Source organism: Myotis myotis, unplaced genomic scaffold (assembly GCF_014108235.1).
Source record: "Myotis myotis isolate mMyoMyo1 unplaced genomic scaffold, mMyoMyo1.p scaffold_m19_p_4, whole genome shotgun sequence".
NCBI lineage: Eukaryota > Metazoa > Chordata > Mammalia > Chiroptera > Vespertilionidae > Myotis > Myotis myotis.
In genome coordinates, this window is record NW_023416346.1 from 17,545,965 (window position 1) to 17,561,740 (window position 15,776).

General features: G+C 39.7%; 1 protein-coding gene across 17 annotated transcripts in view; it reads right to left on the reverse strand.

Annotated features, from left to right (window-relative positions):
- FMR1 (FMRP translational regulator 1) overlaps window positions 1-15,776 on the reverse strand; it is a 43,029-nt gene that overhangs the window by 10,422 nt on the left and 16,831 nt on the right. For 13 of the 17 annotated variants that reach the window (XM_036304504.1, XM_036304502.1, XM_036304497.1 and 10 more), the window contains 10 exons: window positions 15,430-15,523; window positions 12,767-12,838; window positions 12,340-12,488; window positions 11,181-11,274; window positions 10,976-11,092; window positions 9,811-9,981; window positions 9,641-9,719; window positions 3,109-3,218; window positions 2,305-2,442; window positions 1,738-1,800 (listed from right to left, as the gene is read on the reverse strand). In XM_036304504.1, coding sequence (XP_036160397.1) covers window positions 1,738-1,800; window positions 2,305-2,442; window positions 3,109-3,218; window positions 9,641-9,719; window positions 9,811-9,981; window positions 10,976-11,092; window positions 11,181-11,274; window positions 12,340-12,488; window positions 12,767-12,838; window positions 15,430-15,523 — 1,087 coding nt within the window. The remainder of the gene's footprint in view (window positions 1-1,737; window positions 1,801-2,304; window positions 2,443-3,108; window positions 3,219-9,640; window positions 9,720-9,810; window positions 9,982-10,975; window positions 11,093-11,180; window positions 11,275-12,339; window positions 12,489-12,766; window positions 12,839-15,429; window positions 15,524-15,776) is intronic. The other 4 variants (XM_036304505.1, XM_036304498.1, XM_036304507.1 and 1 more) reach the window with 1 other exon arrangement.

The following is a 15,776-nucleotide window of genomic DNA, read 5'->3' on the forward strand; positions in this document are numbered from 1 at the left end:
CATTTCCATGAGCATAAAATTTAACATTACAATACATTTCAACAATTTGCTCTGAAAATTATAAAAAAAGCTGAATCATAAGTTTCATCTTCTTTCTATGATACTACTTTAATATAAGGATAGATTTTTTAAAAGTTGTATACTAAAAATTTATACTTCCAGCCCATCAGTACAAATGAGAAAAAACACTATTTCTTGTCACAAGTTATAGGGAAGCCTAGGCCAGTTGTGCAAACTAACAGCTGGCAATTATGACGTTCAAAGTTGAGAACAGTTCTACATTTTGCTGAAGAAATACACATGGTTACTAATATTCACAAGTAACTAAAAAAGCATACAATGGCTCTGATGTGAATATTATAATTTCTAGGCGAAGTTTCTAGGTATTAGAAGCCAAGAAGCTGTCTCTTTAGCAAGTATCACTCTTTTAAAAAGAGCATTCATTTGATAGGTGTGGCTACTCCTGGGCTGCTTTTGCTTGCTTGCATTCAGTACACAGCATCTTAAACGGATGTGGGGCTGGAACAGGTTTTTTCTTTTTCCTTCCACATGAACATGGCTATTAATGGGGAACAAAACTGAACAATTAGGAAATATAGCTTGCAGACTGACCTTTATCTGGTAGAAAAGGAACTGCTTCCTAGTAGCAATGACCATCTGAATAATCAGGTGCAATTGAAAACCCATGGACTTCATAATGGATTTTTTTTGCATCAAATAATAAATGAACTATGGAAATTATCAAGCCCATGGATCAGATCTCCTTCTCAAAAACATCTTGACTATTGAGTTTTTCCCCCAATTGACTGTTAGAAAGCAGTAAAGTGTACCATTTTCTAAAATGTCATATGATGAAATGCTATATGATCCTTTGGATCATATGCTACCAAAATAAGCTTTGAAACCCTATGTCACTGATTTAGTTTGATCAACGTTGGGACAAATAATTTTAAAACATTTTATTTTTCAACATATCCAAACTGTTAGTGTATCCAAGTGCCACTCTAATTTAAGCATTATCGCTAGTGGACCAGAATAGTAAATTAAAATGAAAAAATTGTGAGAGTAGAATGGTGGCCTTCTATACTTAACACCAAGAAAATTGATTCCCTATTCTAGGGTGAGAACTGAGCTGCCCAGCAGAGAGGAATATCTAAGGCACTTGAGGTTATATTTCTCTTTATAAAATGGCATTTTTGCTTTGAATCTCGTGAGTCACAACATTTTCCCCATAAACAGTTCTCACGAGCTATGTAGAAGTCCCTGCACTCAAGGAAGGAACTCACAATGTGGATGAGGAGGTAGATAAGTAAATGTGTACGTTCTGAGTGCTACGATAGGGGACCTGTGACAAGTACACACAGAAAGCTGCATAAGGAGTAAGGTCAAAGCATGGTGGCAGGAAGAAGAGTGTTCTAGGCAGAGAAAATATATGCATCTGACTGTTCAGTATGACTGTTCAGAGACCTCTAAATACTTCAGTATGACTTTAAGTCTCTCTAGAATGCAAGGGGGAGGAGTTGTAACAAATGATATTGGACAGGTTACCATGAAAGAAAGGCCTTATAAGCAACAGGAAGAAATCTGAGCTTTCTCCCCAGGGCAATAAATTCATGTACCCATAAACACTCCTCCACCAGCCTCCAACCCTGAAGGTCATTTGTAGTCTCTCTTAACAAGGGTGATAAACATTAAAATATAAAATTAAAATGTATTTTTCAAGGAATGTTTTCCTACCTGCCAAGCCTTGAGTTCAGGTTTCTGGGATTCCCCTGCTACAATTGATGAAATCACTAACACCTAAAGCAGTATAAGGAATGCAAGTGATGTCATTAACTATAACAAATGATACGCAGAAGCCTGAACGCAGGACTTTCACTGTAGGACTTTTAAACTCATTTCTAAACAGTTAGGTTAGTTCAAATATTGAAAATCAGTTTCTAAAATATGGTTTTAAGTAGTAACTAATGCATGTAAACAGATGGTACATTTTGACCTAATACAACCTGCAAAATTTCAAGAGATACAACATGGAAAAATTAAAGTCCACCCTCAAAAGAAAAATGTGACCATTAAATGCAACCCCATATTTTATGTTTACAACATAAGATTTGTCACTGTAAATAAAATGAAAAGTAGGTATCACTTTGGTTTGTAATATCTCATAACCTAAAAATCAGATTTGAAAAAAATACATGAGTATCTTGTAAGTCTAACCAGAGAAAATACCCAAAATGCCCATTTGTAACATCTGGGTGGAAGAAATTACTTTCAGTGTAATTCAATGTGATAAATATTTCTTACCCTCTGTACTTTTGTACTGTTAGGTTGAGAAAAATGAGCGCTGCTTTCCTTTATATCTATATGTTTTTTTTCTTCCGAGGGAATAGGTCCAACCCTTGAGTTACTAGTGGAAGGCAGGGAATTTGGTGGCATAATTTCCTTGGTAAAACACAAAAGAGAAAAAATAACTAATTTTAAGTCTTTATTTAGCTCCATTATTGTATCAATGATCGTATTTTAAGAAGATAAATTATTATAAACAGTTTTAGTAAACAAAACAGAATGCAAAAATCATGCAATAAAAACCCCAAAAGATTTAATTTCAGCCAAAAGAACCTTTCACAAAAGGAAGACTAGATAATATATGAAAATTATGGCAATTTAGATTTTATTTTAAACACAGTACCATTGTACAGAAGAGCATGCCCTCACCTCCCCAACCCCCACACAAATATTTATACATACACACAAAATAATAAAGGCAAAACATAAAAGCCAGAAAACCTAAGCAGTGTCCCAATTTTATCAGTAAAGTTAAATGATATTTGAAAAGTGCTTTGTACTTTTTTTACAATTACAACAACCCATTTTAAAGATTGAGAAATAAGAGTTAAAGGGATTAAAGTGACCAATCCAAAGTCACGGCATTAGAGAATTAACAGAGGCCGTATCTACAACTATACCACTAACTGGCATGTCTGATAATCAAGAATTTGTACATCTACATTATGTGCGTATCACAGGACCCTAAATTAATCTCAAATAAAAAAATAAAAATCTTTTACTTTTCTTATACAAACCAGAAACATATGCATTAGAACATACCTCTTCTTGTGGAACATTTTTCTCATTTTCGGCCTCAATTCTCACCCTCACAACTCCTGACTTGTCCACAATCTCCTGAATCAGTTTTCCATTTTTTCCTATTACTTTGCCTAAATTAAGAAATGAATAATTCATGTTTGGCTTTAAGAACACATACCTTACACCCCACTGTAAACAATTGCATTATCTATCTATCTATATAAACAGAATATGCTAATTAGCCAAGCTTCACTACTGCTCAGGAGGAGCTGCACACGCAGATGGACAGGAAGGGAGGCTGGGGCTGGGGGCGGGAGGGAGCGGAGACACAACACACAGGAGCACGCCTGCCCCCACCCCAGTGGACACAACATGACGGCCAGGGGCTACGTGGGTCAGGCGCGGGTAGTGGTCCCGTGGGGTGCCTCCTTGCATGGCGGGAGGCAGGGCGCCTCCTTGCGTGATTTCAATCACGCGCTGCACGCGCTGGGCCTCTAGTCAAACATGGTAATTGACCATACCTTTGCTACGCCTCCCACTGGCTAATCAGTGCAATATGCAAATTAACCGCCAACAAAGATGGCGGTTAATTTGCATATACCAGCTGGGAGCAAAGACTGAAGCCAACGTGGGAGCGAAGCGCTACAGAAGGGAGCAAAGTAGAGGCGGTGTGGACAGGAATGGAGCCAAGGCTGCGGAGGTGGGAGGCGGAAGGGGAAACCCAGCCGGAGCAGCTGGGAGCAGGAGGGGAAACCCAGCCGCAGCAGCTGGGAGCAGGAGAAAAAAAAGAAAAAAACCTGGCTGCAGTGGCTGGGAGCGGGAGGGCAAACCCAGCCTGAGTGGCTGGGAGCGGGAGGGGAAACCCAGCCGCAGTGGCTGGGGGCAGGAGAAAAAAAAACAAAAACACCTGGCCGCAGCGGCTGGGAGCGGGAGAAAAAAACCCGGCTGCAGAGGCTGGAAGTGGGAGAAAAAAAACTGCCGCAGCGGCTGGGAGCGGGAGGTGAAACACAGCCGCAGTGGCTGGGAGCGGGAGCGAAACCCGTCTCAGCGGGTTTAGCTCCCTTCTCTGCTTTTCTCCAGCCGCAGGAAGCCCTATTCTTGCAGGAATCTTCTTGCAATGGGCCTCTAGTATATATATAAAAGGCTAATATGCAAAGGGTCTCCTTGGGAGTTTGACCAGGAGACCGGGAGTTTGCTCACTCGCTATGGTGTGTGCTGACCACCAGGGGCGGCACAGAATGAAGGAAGGCCCCAACTGGCAGCCGGCAGCAAGGGAAGGAAGGCCCCGGCTGGCAGCCAGAAGGCCCCAATCAGCCCTGATAGCCGGCCAGGACTAGGGACCCTACCTGTGCACGAATTTCATGCACTGGACCTCTAGTCTATAATAAGAAAAGCGTAATATGCAAATCGACCAAACAACGGAACAGCAGAACGACTGTCTGGACGATCTTCTGGACAACCACACTATGACACACACTGGTGCCAGGTCAGCCAAGGCAGGTGTGATGTGACTGGTCGGGGGGACACTGCCATCGCCCCATGATCACCCCGCAGAGGGAGGCCCAGGCTACCCTTTGCAGGGCAGTCGATGTGGGGGCTCCATGATTGGTCGCCCCGCAGAGGGGCCCAGGCGGGGTGATCAACTGGGGGAGGGGGCTCCACGATTGCCCCCAAAAGGGAGACCCAGACCACCCTCTGAGTAGCGATTGATTGTGGAGCCCTCGCCGGGTGGGTGGGGCCTCTCTCTGCAGGATGATCAATCTGGGGGCCCCGTGATCAATCATCCCACAGAGGGAGGTCCAGGCCAGCCAAGTGATCACACCCGCCTGTTGCCTGCAGAGGGAGGTGACCGGTGGCGGGCAAGCACCACACAGATGGCAAGCAGTGGTAGTGGCGAGGGCAGGGCCAGCTGCTAGCAGCCCAGGGGAAGGAAAGTCCTGATAGGCCCTGATTGCTGGCCAGGCCTAGGGATCCTACCCAAGGGGTCCCGGATTGCAAGAGGGCACAGGCCGGACTGAGGGACACCCCCCTTCCCTGGCATGAATTTCATGCACCGGGCTTCTAGTTTTAAATAAAACTGAAAGACCAAAACAGAGACTCTTCAAATGAATAGATAGAGTTAAACTTGGCTTTCCATTTTACTAGGTTATTATTGTTTAAACTCCATGGCTAGGTATTAGAATTGATTAATACTCATAAACTGATTGGAGAATTTTGAATTTTTAAAGCATTTCAAAGATAGGTTCTTATTTTGCACAAAAGTGTACACTTTAAACTTGCTAGTGTATATCAATCTTTCTTCAACATTCTATTAAAAGTTAAGGAAAAGGATATATAATCCTACAATCCTACATAATAAAAGGGTCATATGCAAATTGACCGAACAGCGGAATGACCAGTTGCTGTGCTGTGCACTGACCACCAGGAGGCAGATGCTCAATGCAAGAGCTGTCCCTTGGTGGTCAGTGCACTCCCACAGGGGGAGCACTGCTCAGCCAGAAGCTGGGCTCATGGCTGACGAGTGCAGCGGCAGTTGGCAGGAGCCTCTCTCCTGCCTCCACTGCTGGCGGGCAGTAATGAGTGAGGGGGCCCGGCCTGCAAGAGCCCCAGACTGTGACAGGGCATATGCCAGGCTGAGGAAACTCCCCTCCCCAAGTGCATGCATCTCATGCACTGGGCCTCCAGTAAAAATATCTTTGCACCCAGCTGGCATGGCTCAGTAGTTGAGCATTGACCTATGAACTAGGAGGTCAGTGTGATTCTTGGTCCAGGCTCGATCCCCAGTAGGGATCATACAGGAGGCAGTTGATCAATGAATCTCTCTCATAATTGGTGTTTTTTTCTCTCTCACTCCCACTCCTTCCCTCTCTGAAATCAATAAAAAATATATTTTAAATAAACGTATTAACAAATAAAAAATATATGCATATTTATTTGACAATTTCAATTCTATCTGTACCTGATTTAAATTTGCTTCTTTGCCCATGGCAAATACAGTCATACACCACTTAACAATATGTTCTGAGAAATGCTTAGCTGAGGAATTTTGTCATTGTGCAAAAACTAAAGTACAATTACACAAAACTAGATGGTATAGCCTACTGTGAATCTAGGCTATGTTATAGCCAACCCTTAGGCTATGAGTCTCTACAGCATCTATACTAATAAAAGAGAAACATGCAAATTAACCATCACTCTGCCACTCCTCTACACCCAAAAGCCAATCAGGAGCAAGTAAGCAAATTAACCCAACTAAGATGGCGGCAGCCACAGAGCTGGAGTGAGGAGGCTTGGGTTTCCCCCGGCGATGGAGGAAGTCGAGTTTCCCACCTGCCCTGGCCGGCTGTGGGCTCCACTCAAGGCTATAAAGTTTCAATTATAAAAGATAAATCCCAGATACCTGCGTCCAGCCCATCCTGGCCTCCGCTCAAGGAGGTGCTTAAAAAAAAAGAAAAGGAGAGGCGGGGAGCTTGGGTTGCCGGGGGGCATCGCCAGCCTGAAAGCAGCCCTCAACCCCTCACTCAGGCTGGCCAGGCACCCCAGCGGCCCCCCCCAACCCTGATCCGGGACACCCTTCAGGGCAAACCAGCCAGCCACCACTTGTGCACCAGGCCTCTATCTATACTAATAAAAGGGTAATATGCTAATCAGACTAGGAGACCTTCCAGATGTTCTTCTGGACAAAGCCATGGTGGCTGGGCTGAGGTAGAGGCGGTTAGAGGGCAAGAGGGGAGGGCAGTTGTGGGTGATCAGGCTGATGAGGGGCGGGGCCGTTGGGGGTAAGCAGACCAGCAGGGGGGCCAGTTGGGGGCGAGCAGGCCATCAGTGGGGGTCAGTTGGAGATGATCAGGACAGCGGGGGGGGGCAATTTGGAGTGAGCAGGCCAGCAGGGGGGGCAGTTGGGGGCAAGCAGGCCAGCAGCGGGGGCATTTGGGAGCAAGCAGGCCGGTGGTGGGGAGCAGTTTGGGGCGAGCAGGCCGGCAGGCAGAGTGGTTAAGGGCAATCAGGCAGGGAGGTGAGTGGTTAGAAGCCAGCAGTCCCGGATTACGAGAGGGATGTCTGACTGCCGGTTTAGGCCCGATCCCTGTAAACCAGCAGTAGGACATCCTTCGAGGGGTCCCAGATTGGAGAGGGTGCAGGGTGGGCTGAGGGACACCCCCTCTCCCCGTACACGAATTCCGTACACCAGGCCACTAGTGTCATTATATAAAACAAAAATAAATTAAATAAAGCATAAGAGAAAATGATGCAATTGAGACACAATGAACAGGAGATGTATGAGGCTGCTACTGGCATAACACGGTATACTTTTACAGCAAATTTTTTTCTTGTAAGTAGAGAGCACACTCTAAAATAATGATAAGAACATAACATAGAAAATATACCAGTAACAGTCATTTATCATCATTATCAAGTATATACACTGTAGATCATTGTATGTGCTAAACTTTTATATGACTGCCAGCACAGTAGGTGTGGTTACACTAGCATCACCCAAACATGTGAGTAATGCATTGCACTATGATGTCACAATACCTACAGTGTCACTAGGCGACAAAAATTTTTCAGTTCCATTATGATCTCATGAGACCACTGAAGTATATGTGGAGTGCTATTGACCAAAATGTCATATGTAGCATATGAATGTATTTTTAGAATTTTATATGACAGATTTATAAATGATCCTTTAAATTTTAAAGCAGCTTAAGCAGCTACAGATACATCTAAAAGAAGTGCACATTCTTCAGGCCAATGTGTTAACAGAATATTCTTCTGTGCCTTACTCACAAATTATATCAGTATATTAAAAGTTGAAGGGATACGTCACAGAGTAAAAGATTAAGAAATCACACTTTAATAACTCAGAACTACTATGAAAAAGCTCAACACCAGTTTAAGATTATTATTCAATACATCTGTTAAAACTCCATAGACTTCAAGCACTTTATTCTTTCACTCATTTTATAAAATTCAGTCATATTATTAACTGAGAAGTGACTGCTTTCATAGACATCATCATAAATTACATATGTAAGAAATACTGATTCAAGCAATCTACATGTAAATTACATCTAACTCCAAGGGCTCTCCCAAAGTACCTAAAGCACCCTTGCACTGACCACCTTCATCACGTGCTTGCCCCACCATCTCATCTAAGGAAGGGATGGAGTAAAACTGAAGCCAAAATTTGTTTTGAGCACATGCCCAGGTTGTGGGCTCCATCCCCAGTGACAGCATGCAGGAGGCAGCTGATCAATGATTCTCTCACCATTGATGCTTCTCTCTCTCTCCCTCTCCCTTCCTCTCTGAAGTAATAAAAATATATTTAAAAAAATATATGAAAGCAACTTAGGTGCCTATGGATAGACGAATGGATAAGTATGTGCTAAATACACACACACACACAAACACACACACTCACAATGGAATCGGTCATTAAAAAGAATGATACCTTGCTATTTGTAACAGAACCTATGGACCCAGAGGGTATTATGTAAATGAAAGAAGTTAAAGACATATACCATGATTTCACTTATATGTGGAAACTGAAGTAAGCAAAACAAACAAAACAAAACATATACAGACCCATAGGTACAGAGAACAAGCTAATGCCAAGTGAGAGGAGGAAATGGGTAGAATCTATAATAAAAGCATAATATGCAAATTGACCAAACGGCCAAACAGCAGAACGACTGTCTGGAGGACCTTTCGGATAAAGCTGGGGCTGCGAGGGCCGCAGCAGCCAGGGCTTCAAGGGCTGAGCCCTTTGCACGAATTTTGTGCATCGGGCCTCTAGTAAAAATATAATTACCATTGATGTTGCAGAAAGCCCAAGACCTTCAGAGATATTTATAGCTTTGAAACTTACTAGATTTAAGCCTACATTCAGATTTTCAACTCTGAGATAATTAAGAATGCTATTGTTTTATAGCCCCATTAGAGGGATCAAATATGAATCTATTCCAAATTATAAAGCACCCAAAATGTCATTCATTCTGAAAAAACATACTTAATTTTAATAAATGTAAAATATAGTGAAGAGGCTGTGCAAAATGTATCTTTCTCGGCACTAATTGGTTTGAACTAACAAAGCAGTATCTTTTGTACACCTTCTGAAATGTAATCTTGGAGTATCACATTTACCTAATATTTTCTGTACATTATAGCAATTGATCATATTTCAAATATTATATTTCAATTAAATGAATTAAAATGAAATTCTATTGGTGTAAATGATTTACCAAACTTTTGTTTTTGTAGAGTATGTCAACAGGATATTTTTTCCATTGGTTTTTAGAGAGAGTAAAAGGGAGGGAGGGGGGCAGAGAAAGAAAGGGAGGGAGGGAAAGGAATAGGGAGAGACGCATCAATGTAAGAGAGACACATCTATTGGTTGCCTCCCACACATGCCCCAACGAGGACAAGAATTGTCAAACCTACAATCCAAGTATGTAGCCTTGACCGGGAATCCAACCCATGACCTTTCCTTGCGAGGGCCGGTGCTTTAATCACTTAGCATATGGCCAGGGCTCAACAGCAATTTCTGACTCACCCACTAAGTTCCTTGGAACTTGTATGACATCTTCAGCAAATTCAAGAAAGCTTCTAGCCTTTTTAACTGCATCCTGATCCTAATAAAAGGGGGAAAAGATTTAAGCCAAAAGATGAACCATTTGAAATACTGGATTTTATTTTAGAAAAAAAAACTAGTCAAATATTTACCTCTCCATAAATATGAAATGTGCAGGTATCTTCATCTAGATCGATAGCAGTGACCCCAGGTACTTTTCTAGCTTGCTGAATATTAGCACCATGAGTACCAATAGCTAGACCCATCAGATCTTCTCGTACAATAAACTGTTCATGAAATCTTGAGGCAAGCTGCCTTGAACTCTGATGGGAAATGTAGATCTGATTAATATTATGCTTTTCACTATTGAGACAACTGTATTTAGGTCAGCCATGTAAATTATCTTGAACCTGTATACCAGGGGCCTATAAATTCATTTATGTTGGAAATTAACAGGTTTTAGAAAATAACACCCACCCATAGCATAAGTTCTTTTTAGGTTACTGAAGGTCTTTATGCTATTTGAGATATTTTTGTTAACAGGAAAGGGCTTGTTGACAATTTCCCAAGGTAACTTTTGAAAACCTATTTGCAAGGCTGCCTTAGTTAGCCAATGACATCAACAATGTAGTGATGAAAACAATGTAGGATTAAGAATCAGATCAAATGTTCCCTAAATAAAAACCAGCTCACTGGGTCTGTTAGACTCAATGTTTTTCAAGTAAAAAAAAAAAATTAAATAGCATCTCCACAGAAAATTGTATTAGTTTCACTTTTATTAATGGACATTGGTTTATATATTCTAGAAACAGTGCCATTTATATAACTTATCACTAGATACTAGGGTCTAGACAGCCCTTTGATGAAGTGATGGAAGCATTAAAATGATATCATCTCATCTCACCCCCCAACCTGAAAAAAGGGATTTATAAAAACTGTTGATACAGTAATTAAATTACACTGAATAATTATAGAATGTCAGTGATTTACAACTTATCTTACATATGCACCTGCAACCTAAAATGAGATCAGAGTCTATAAGACCTAATGATCTGGATCCACACATACTATGAATTCTTTCAAATACTCAGTGATGACTGAACTAAGTTAAAATGACACCCAAAACTTGTGGATAAGCACTCTCTTTAAACATTATTATCACAATTTAATATTTAGTTCTAGCATGCCATTAATGAAGCCCAAACATATTCGTGACTTTTGTTGAAAAACGAAAATTTCTTATCTGAATATGTGTATCTCTTTAATAGTAGTGAGGAAAGATAGGCATGCATACTAGTTTCTCATTATTCAACCTACCTCTAGCTGTTTACTGGCTTCTTCGTTTCTCAGTATGAGAGACAGCTTAGTGCGCAGACTCCGAAAGTGCATGTCAATCAGCATGTGGGCTCGTTTTGCGGTGACTTCATTGATAGACTAAAAGATATTATTATATAACAACATTATTATCAAAGCAAATACCCCAAATGATATACACCAAAATAAATAACTCAAAAACACTCACCAAAATGACAAGCTGATACGTTTCTGGATCATAAGTTACAGAAAAGGCACCAACTGCCTTTTTAAAGTCCTTATGTGCCGATTCTTTGGCACACCTAAAAATAAAATAAATATCCATTGTGAAGTTAAAATGAATGATTACCAACTACTGGCATAAATATATGCAGAGAGATTTCCAATTAGAATTGTGGATTCATATTAAATTTGATTTATGCAAGATATACTTATATCCATTTAAAAGTTTAGTTCCTTTGCTATTCACCTTAGCAATACTCAGCTCAGTCAAGCATTTGAGATTATAGAAAAAGAAAAAAAAAAACCCCACACAGTTATGTTCTTAAGGGATTTCAGATGGTCTTAGATTACTAAAGGTGACATAGTTAGGAAAGCCATTATTCCTCTGCAGACTTCCTCATTTCATTTACATATAAGTAAGTTATTTTCTTGAATTAACTGTTGAAAACTGTTGGGATAGTTATAGGGCACCCAACTTTTGTTTTTGTTTTTTTTCTAAAGAAAAACTGCTGACCAATTTAAGGAAGAGAAGGAAATGTACATGAATCAGAAGGCACAAAAATGTACATGCCTATTTAATCTCTATGATCAAAATGTAAGATTCCTATGTAGTTTGAACTGCAAGTTAATGTTTAAAGTACAGCATGTACAAATAAAACATATTATATTCCTTTGATGCAATCTTTAAAAAGGAATCTCTTAACTAAAAATCTTTAAGCATTACTACAGATAAAGATAGAGATGACCTTTTGAAGCTCCATTAGCCCTAGTTATTACATATTTATCTGAAAATATTAGCTAAAAGGGAAAAAAAACCTGGAGTAATTTTCATTGTCTAGAATTTTATTTGTGACTTATGACAATCTGTATTAATCAGCTTCAAAACCTTAAAAGTCTGTTAAAAAAAGTTAGTTTATTTTAGAAAACAAATGTACATGAGCCAGGTATCTAGCCAAGTAAGTTTAAACAAGTGCAATGCTGGCTTAGTTATATACTCAAAAAAGCTAAGCACTTTTTTTCACTACATTTTAAAAACCATTTTCACTGAATTTAAAAATTAATTTTTATTATTTTAACATGTATATTCTTTTAAACTCATTGCACATCACCTGTAAATTCTCAGAGTTTCTTGCCCATCAACTTACATTTGTCGTAAGTCTTCTGGCACATCCAGTTTGATTTTATGGAAGGTATCTTTTGTGGCAGGTTTGTTGGGATTAACTGATCGTAGACGTTCAATTGTGACAATTTCATTGTATGTAGCATCACATGCTGCATATTCTATCACATAAAACTGAGAGAAATAAATAAAATTCATTCCTGGTCATAGTATTTATAGAAAGAACAATAAGCTTTGCCAATTCAGCAATTTTTAAATTCTTGATATTAAAAAACACTTTTTGATCAACTTACTGAAACACATGAAACATACTTAAAATATACAGAAAACATTGTAATAAAATGACTCACGTTACTTATTACTTTAAAATAAAAATCCAGACTGAAATGTAGTACCTGGATTTAGAAAAGGGAAATAGTATAAGAAAAAATTTTAAATATGCATTTTCCTACCTCACCCTTTATCATCCTCACTTTAGCTAACCACCAACAGCAAGGTTCTTTTTCATTTGCTCTGGAATAAACCTACACAAAAATTGCAAGAGAATATTTCATGATTAACATCACTCAGAAATTTATAGATTATCAGACATTGAGGAAAATTTCTTAAAATGACTCTAGGTGTCTTTTGAACCCATATCCTGTATCCTGTATCCTTAAATCAGATTGTACCCCTACAGCTAAACACAGATACATAATCAGAAGCTGCCTGATTACCTCGGAGAGCCCTGTAAAAAGAGCTTTCCTATTTATCTGCTCTAATTCAATAATAATTAGTACTCTGAATATGAATGCTCAGGAAAAGCTAACTGGCCATAAACCTGGGCATACTTTCCTTAGACACTTTGAAGGCTAAAAATGTTATCTAAAATGTACAATCTTGTTTTTGTATTGTTCTAATAAGCAAATAACTGGAAGTTATTGATTCTGGTCTACACCTGGCTGCATGGTCACTAAATGGGTAAGGCCACTGACCACTCACAGCCCACTGAAAATACCATCCTGGCATTCATGTCTCCTAAGGACTAAATGAAGAGATCCTCGGTCACTCTCTCTTCTCCTGTCTGCTCTATACTAAAATGGACAACTCCACACTGGCAATACTCTGGATACCACCTTCTTGCTCTCACATCAATTTCCCTCATGACCACTTCAAGTTCACTTACTATGTTCAGCATGGAACCTTTTGTGAAGACACTAGCAAATTAAAGTTAATAGGAATAGAGACAATACAGTATACATGGGGAAAGAAACAGAAATACTAAGAAGCAGAAGCAGCAGCAGAAGGGAGGAGGACAAGATGGGTGGGGAGGAGAGAACTGAAAAAGGTACAGAGCCTAAGGCTAACAAGCAACACAAAGCTCCAACTCTTGTCTTTCTTTTACAACTGAAGTTAATAGTTGTAACTATAATTGTAATAGTTATACAATACAGTGACTAAATACAACTAAACCAAACCTACCTTTCCCTCTTGCCTCCATGACTTCCTATTAACTTTGCCCTAGCCAGAGATATAACTTGGTCATTATTATGTAAAACAAAGAGGTTGCCCTGGCAACAGTGTCTCATTGGTCTCCCTGTCAAGTGACTAAGTTTGGGGTGAGGGGTGGGGGGGAAAAAGCTCTATCCCTCACTATTATGAACATTCCTGATATAGACAGACCAAAAGACCTGGTATCTTACTTCCCTTTTATAACTTAAGTTAATAGTAATACAATACAGTGACTAAATACAGCTTAATTTAACCTACCTTCCCCCTCTTGCCACCATCAGTCCCTTTCAACTCTGCTCTAGCCAGACCAGTAAGTAACCTCAGTTAGGTATTATTGTTAGGCAATATAGGGAGGTCACCATGGCAACAGGGTCTCATTGGTTACTACCTGTCATGTGTTTCATTTGAAGAAAAAAAGGTCCCATTTATCCACCCAAACAGTATTATAAGCACTCCCAATATAGACAGACCAAAAGTCCTGATTCGTGCCTTCAGGAAGCTTGTAGTCTCCTGGGGAAAATTAACAGTTAAAGGTTCTCAAGTATAAACAGTGTTTAGTTCTCTACTGGGATCCCTCATAAAACCAAGTCCAGTTCCTTACACCTAGTAGGTACTGAGTACATTTTTTGTAAATAAATAGTACTTTATTCTATTTCTAATTTATAATTGTAGAGAAAAGAACACAGACCTGAACATCCAGAGACCTTCTCTGAGCACTCCTACCCCTACATCACCTTCTATCCTGAATTTTTTTTTCTTCCTAGGACTTACACCTGCCATGTTAGCAATCCTCACTAGAATGTGACCTCATAAAGGCAGGGACTCTTCTGTTTCACTGCACCATCTGTACCTAGTACAAAAAATAAGAATTCAAAGACCTAGTATACTTACCTTACCTGTACAAATGTCTATTTAACTGCTTCCTTAATACACACATACTCATAAAGTGGCATCTACTAACAAGGCATTGTGGAGAAAGAAGAAACTTAAAATGGAGTGTGTGAAAGATGAGGAAAGAGAGGATACTACACAGATCAATCATAACATAAGCCAGACTCTAAGTGTCTTAAGCCATGCCCCCCAATTTTCTGTAACTAGAGAAAACACAAACACAATGTTTCGGTTAATGTGTTACATCTCCACAGCACCTTTTGGTCAAAGACATAAATAGTACATGAGCTGGTGGTTCACAGCATGCCCTGTAAAAAGGTTTTGCCTAGATATGTATATATTAAAACACATACATGGCTTTGAAAAAATATACCAGGATGATTTACTACTACTTAAAGAAATTCAAGGATGATGCTCTATTATGAAGTTATGATTTTTTTCCTTTGTAAAACTAATTTTCCTAATCCAAAGATTCAGAGATTGAGGGAAGCAAGAAAAGAAGTACTAGTGGACAAAGGAAATCAGTGGTGATTTTAAAAAATGGGCCCAAAACCGCTACTCAGGCAGCCACATTTAAGCAACATATATTTCAAATTAAAAACAAATGTCCATCACAGCTAAAATTCTCAAGGTAGTTTAAACAGTGTTAAAAACAAGGAGTACAAAAGGCACAGGGAATTTAAATGCTCCCATTCCTTCAGTGCTCAATAACTTGATGACATGGGAAACTTACCTCAACTTCATCACTTTCATTTATATCTTTATTATAACCTACAGGTGGTGGGAATCTCACATCATGGAATGGAATCTGCCTCTCTGGCTGCCAGCTGCAAATAAGCAAACACAATTATTTAACAAGCTTGTGGGTTTAATAGAAACAATGACCATGATGCCAACAACTTTGGTTAAATGTGACCCTCTGTTTTTCTAATTTAAAGAAGCAAATGCTTTAAAACTGTCAGTGTTTTGCTGAGTGGGGCACAAGGGCAATATAGAGACATCTCAACAAAGCCTGCATGCAGCACAGGAGCCCTGTAGTTCCATTTGGAATATTTCTTTAAACACAACAGATCAACATTA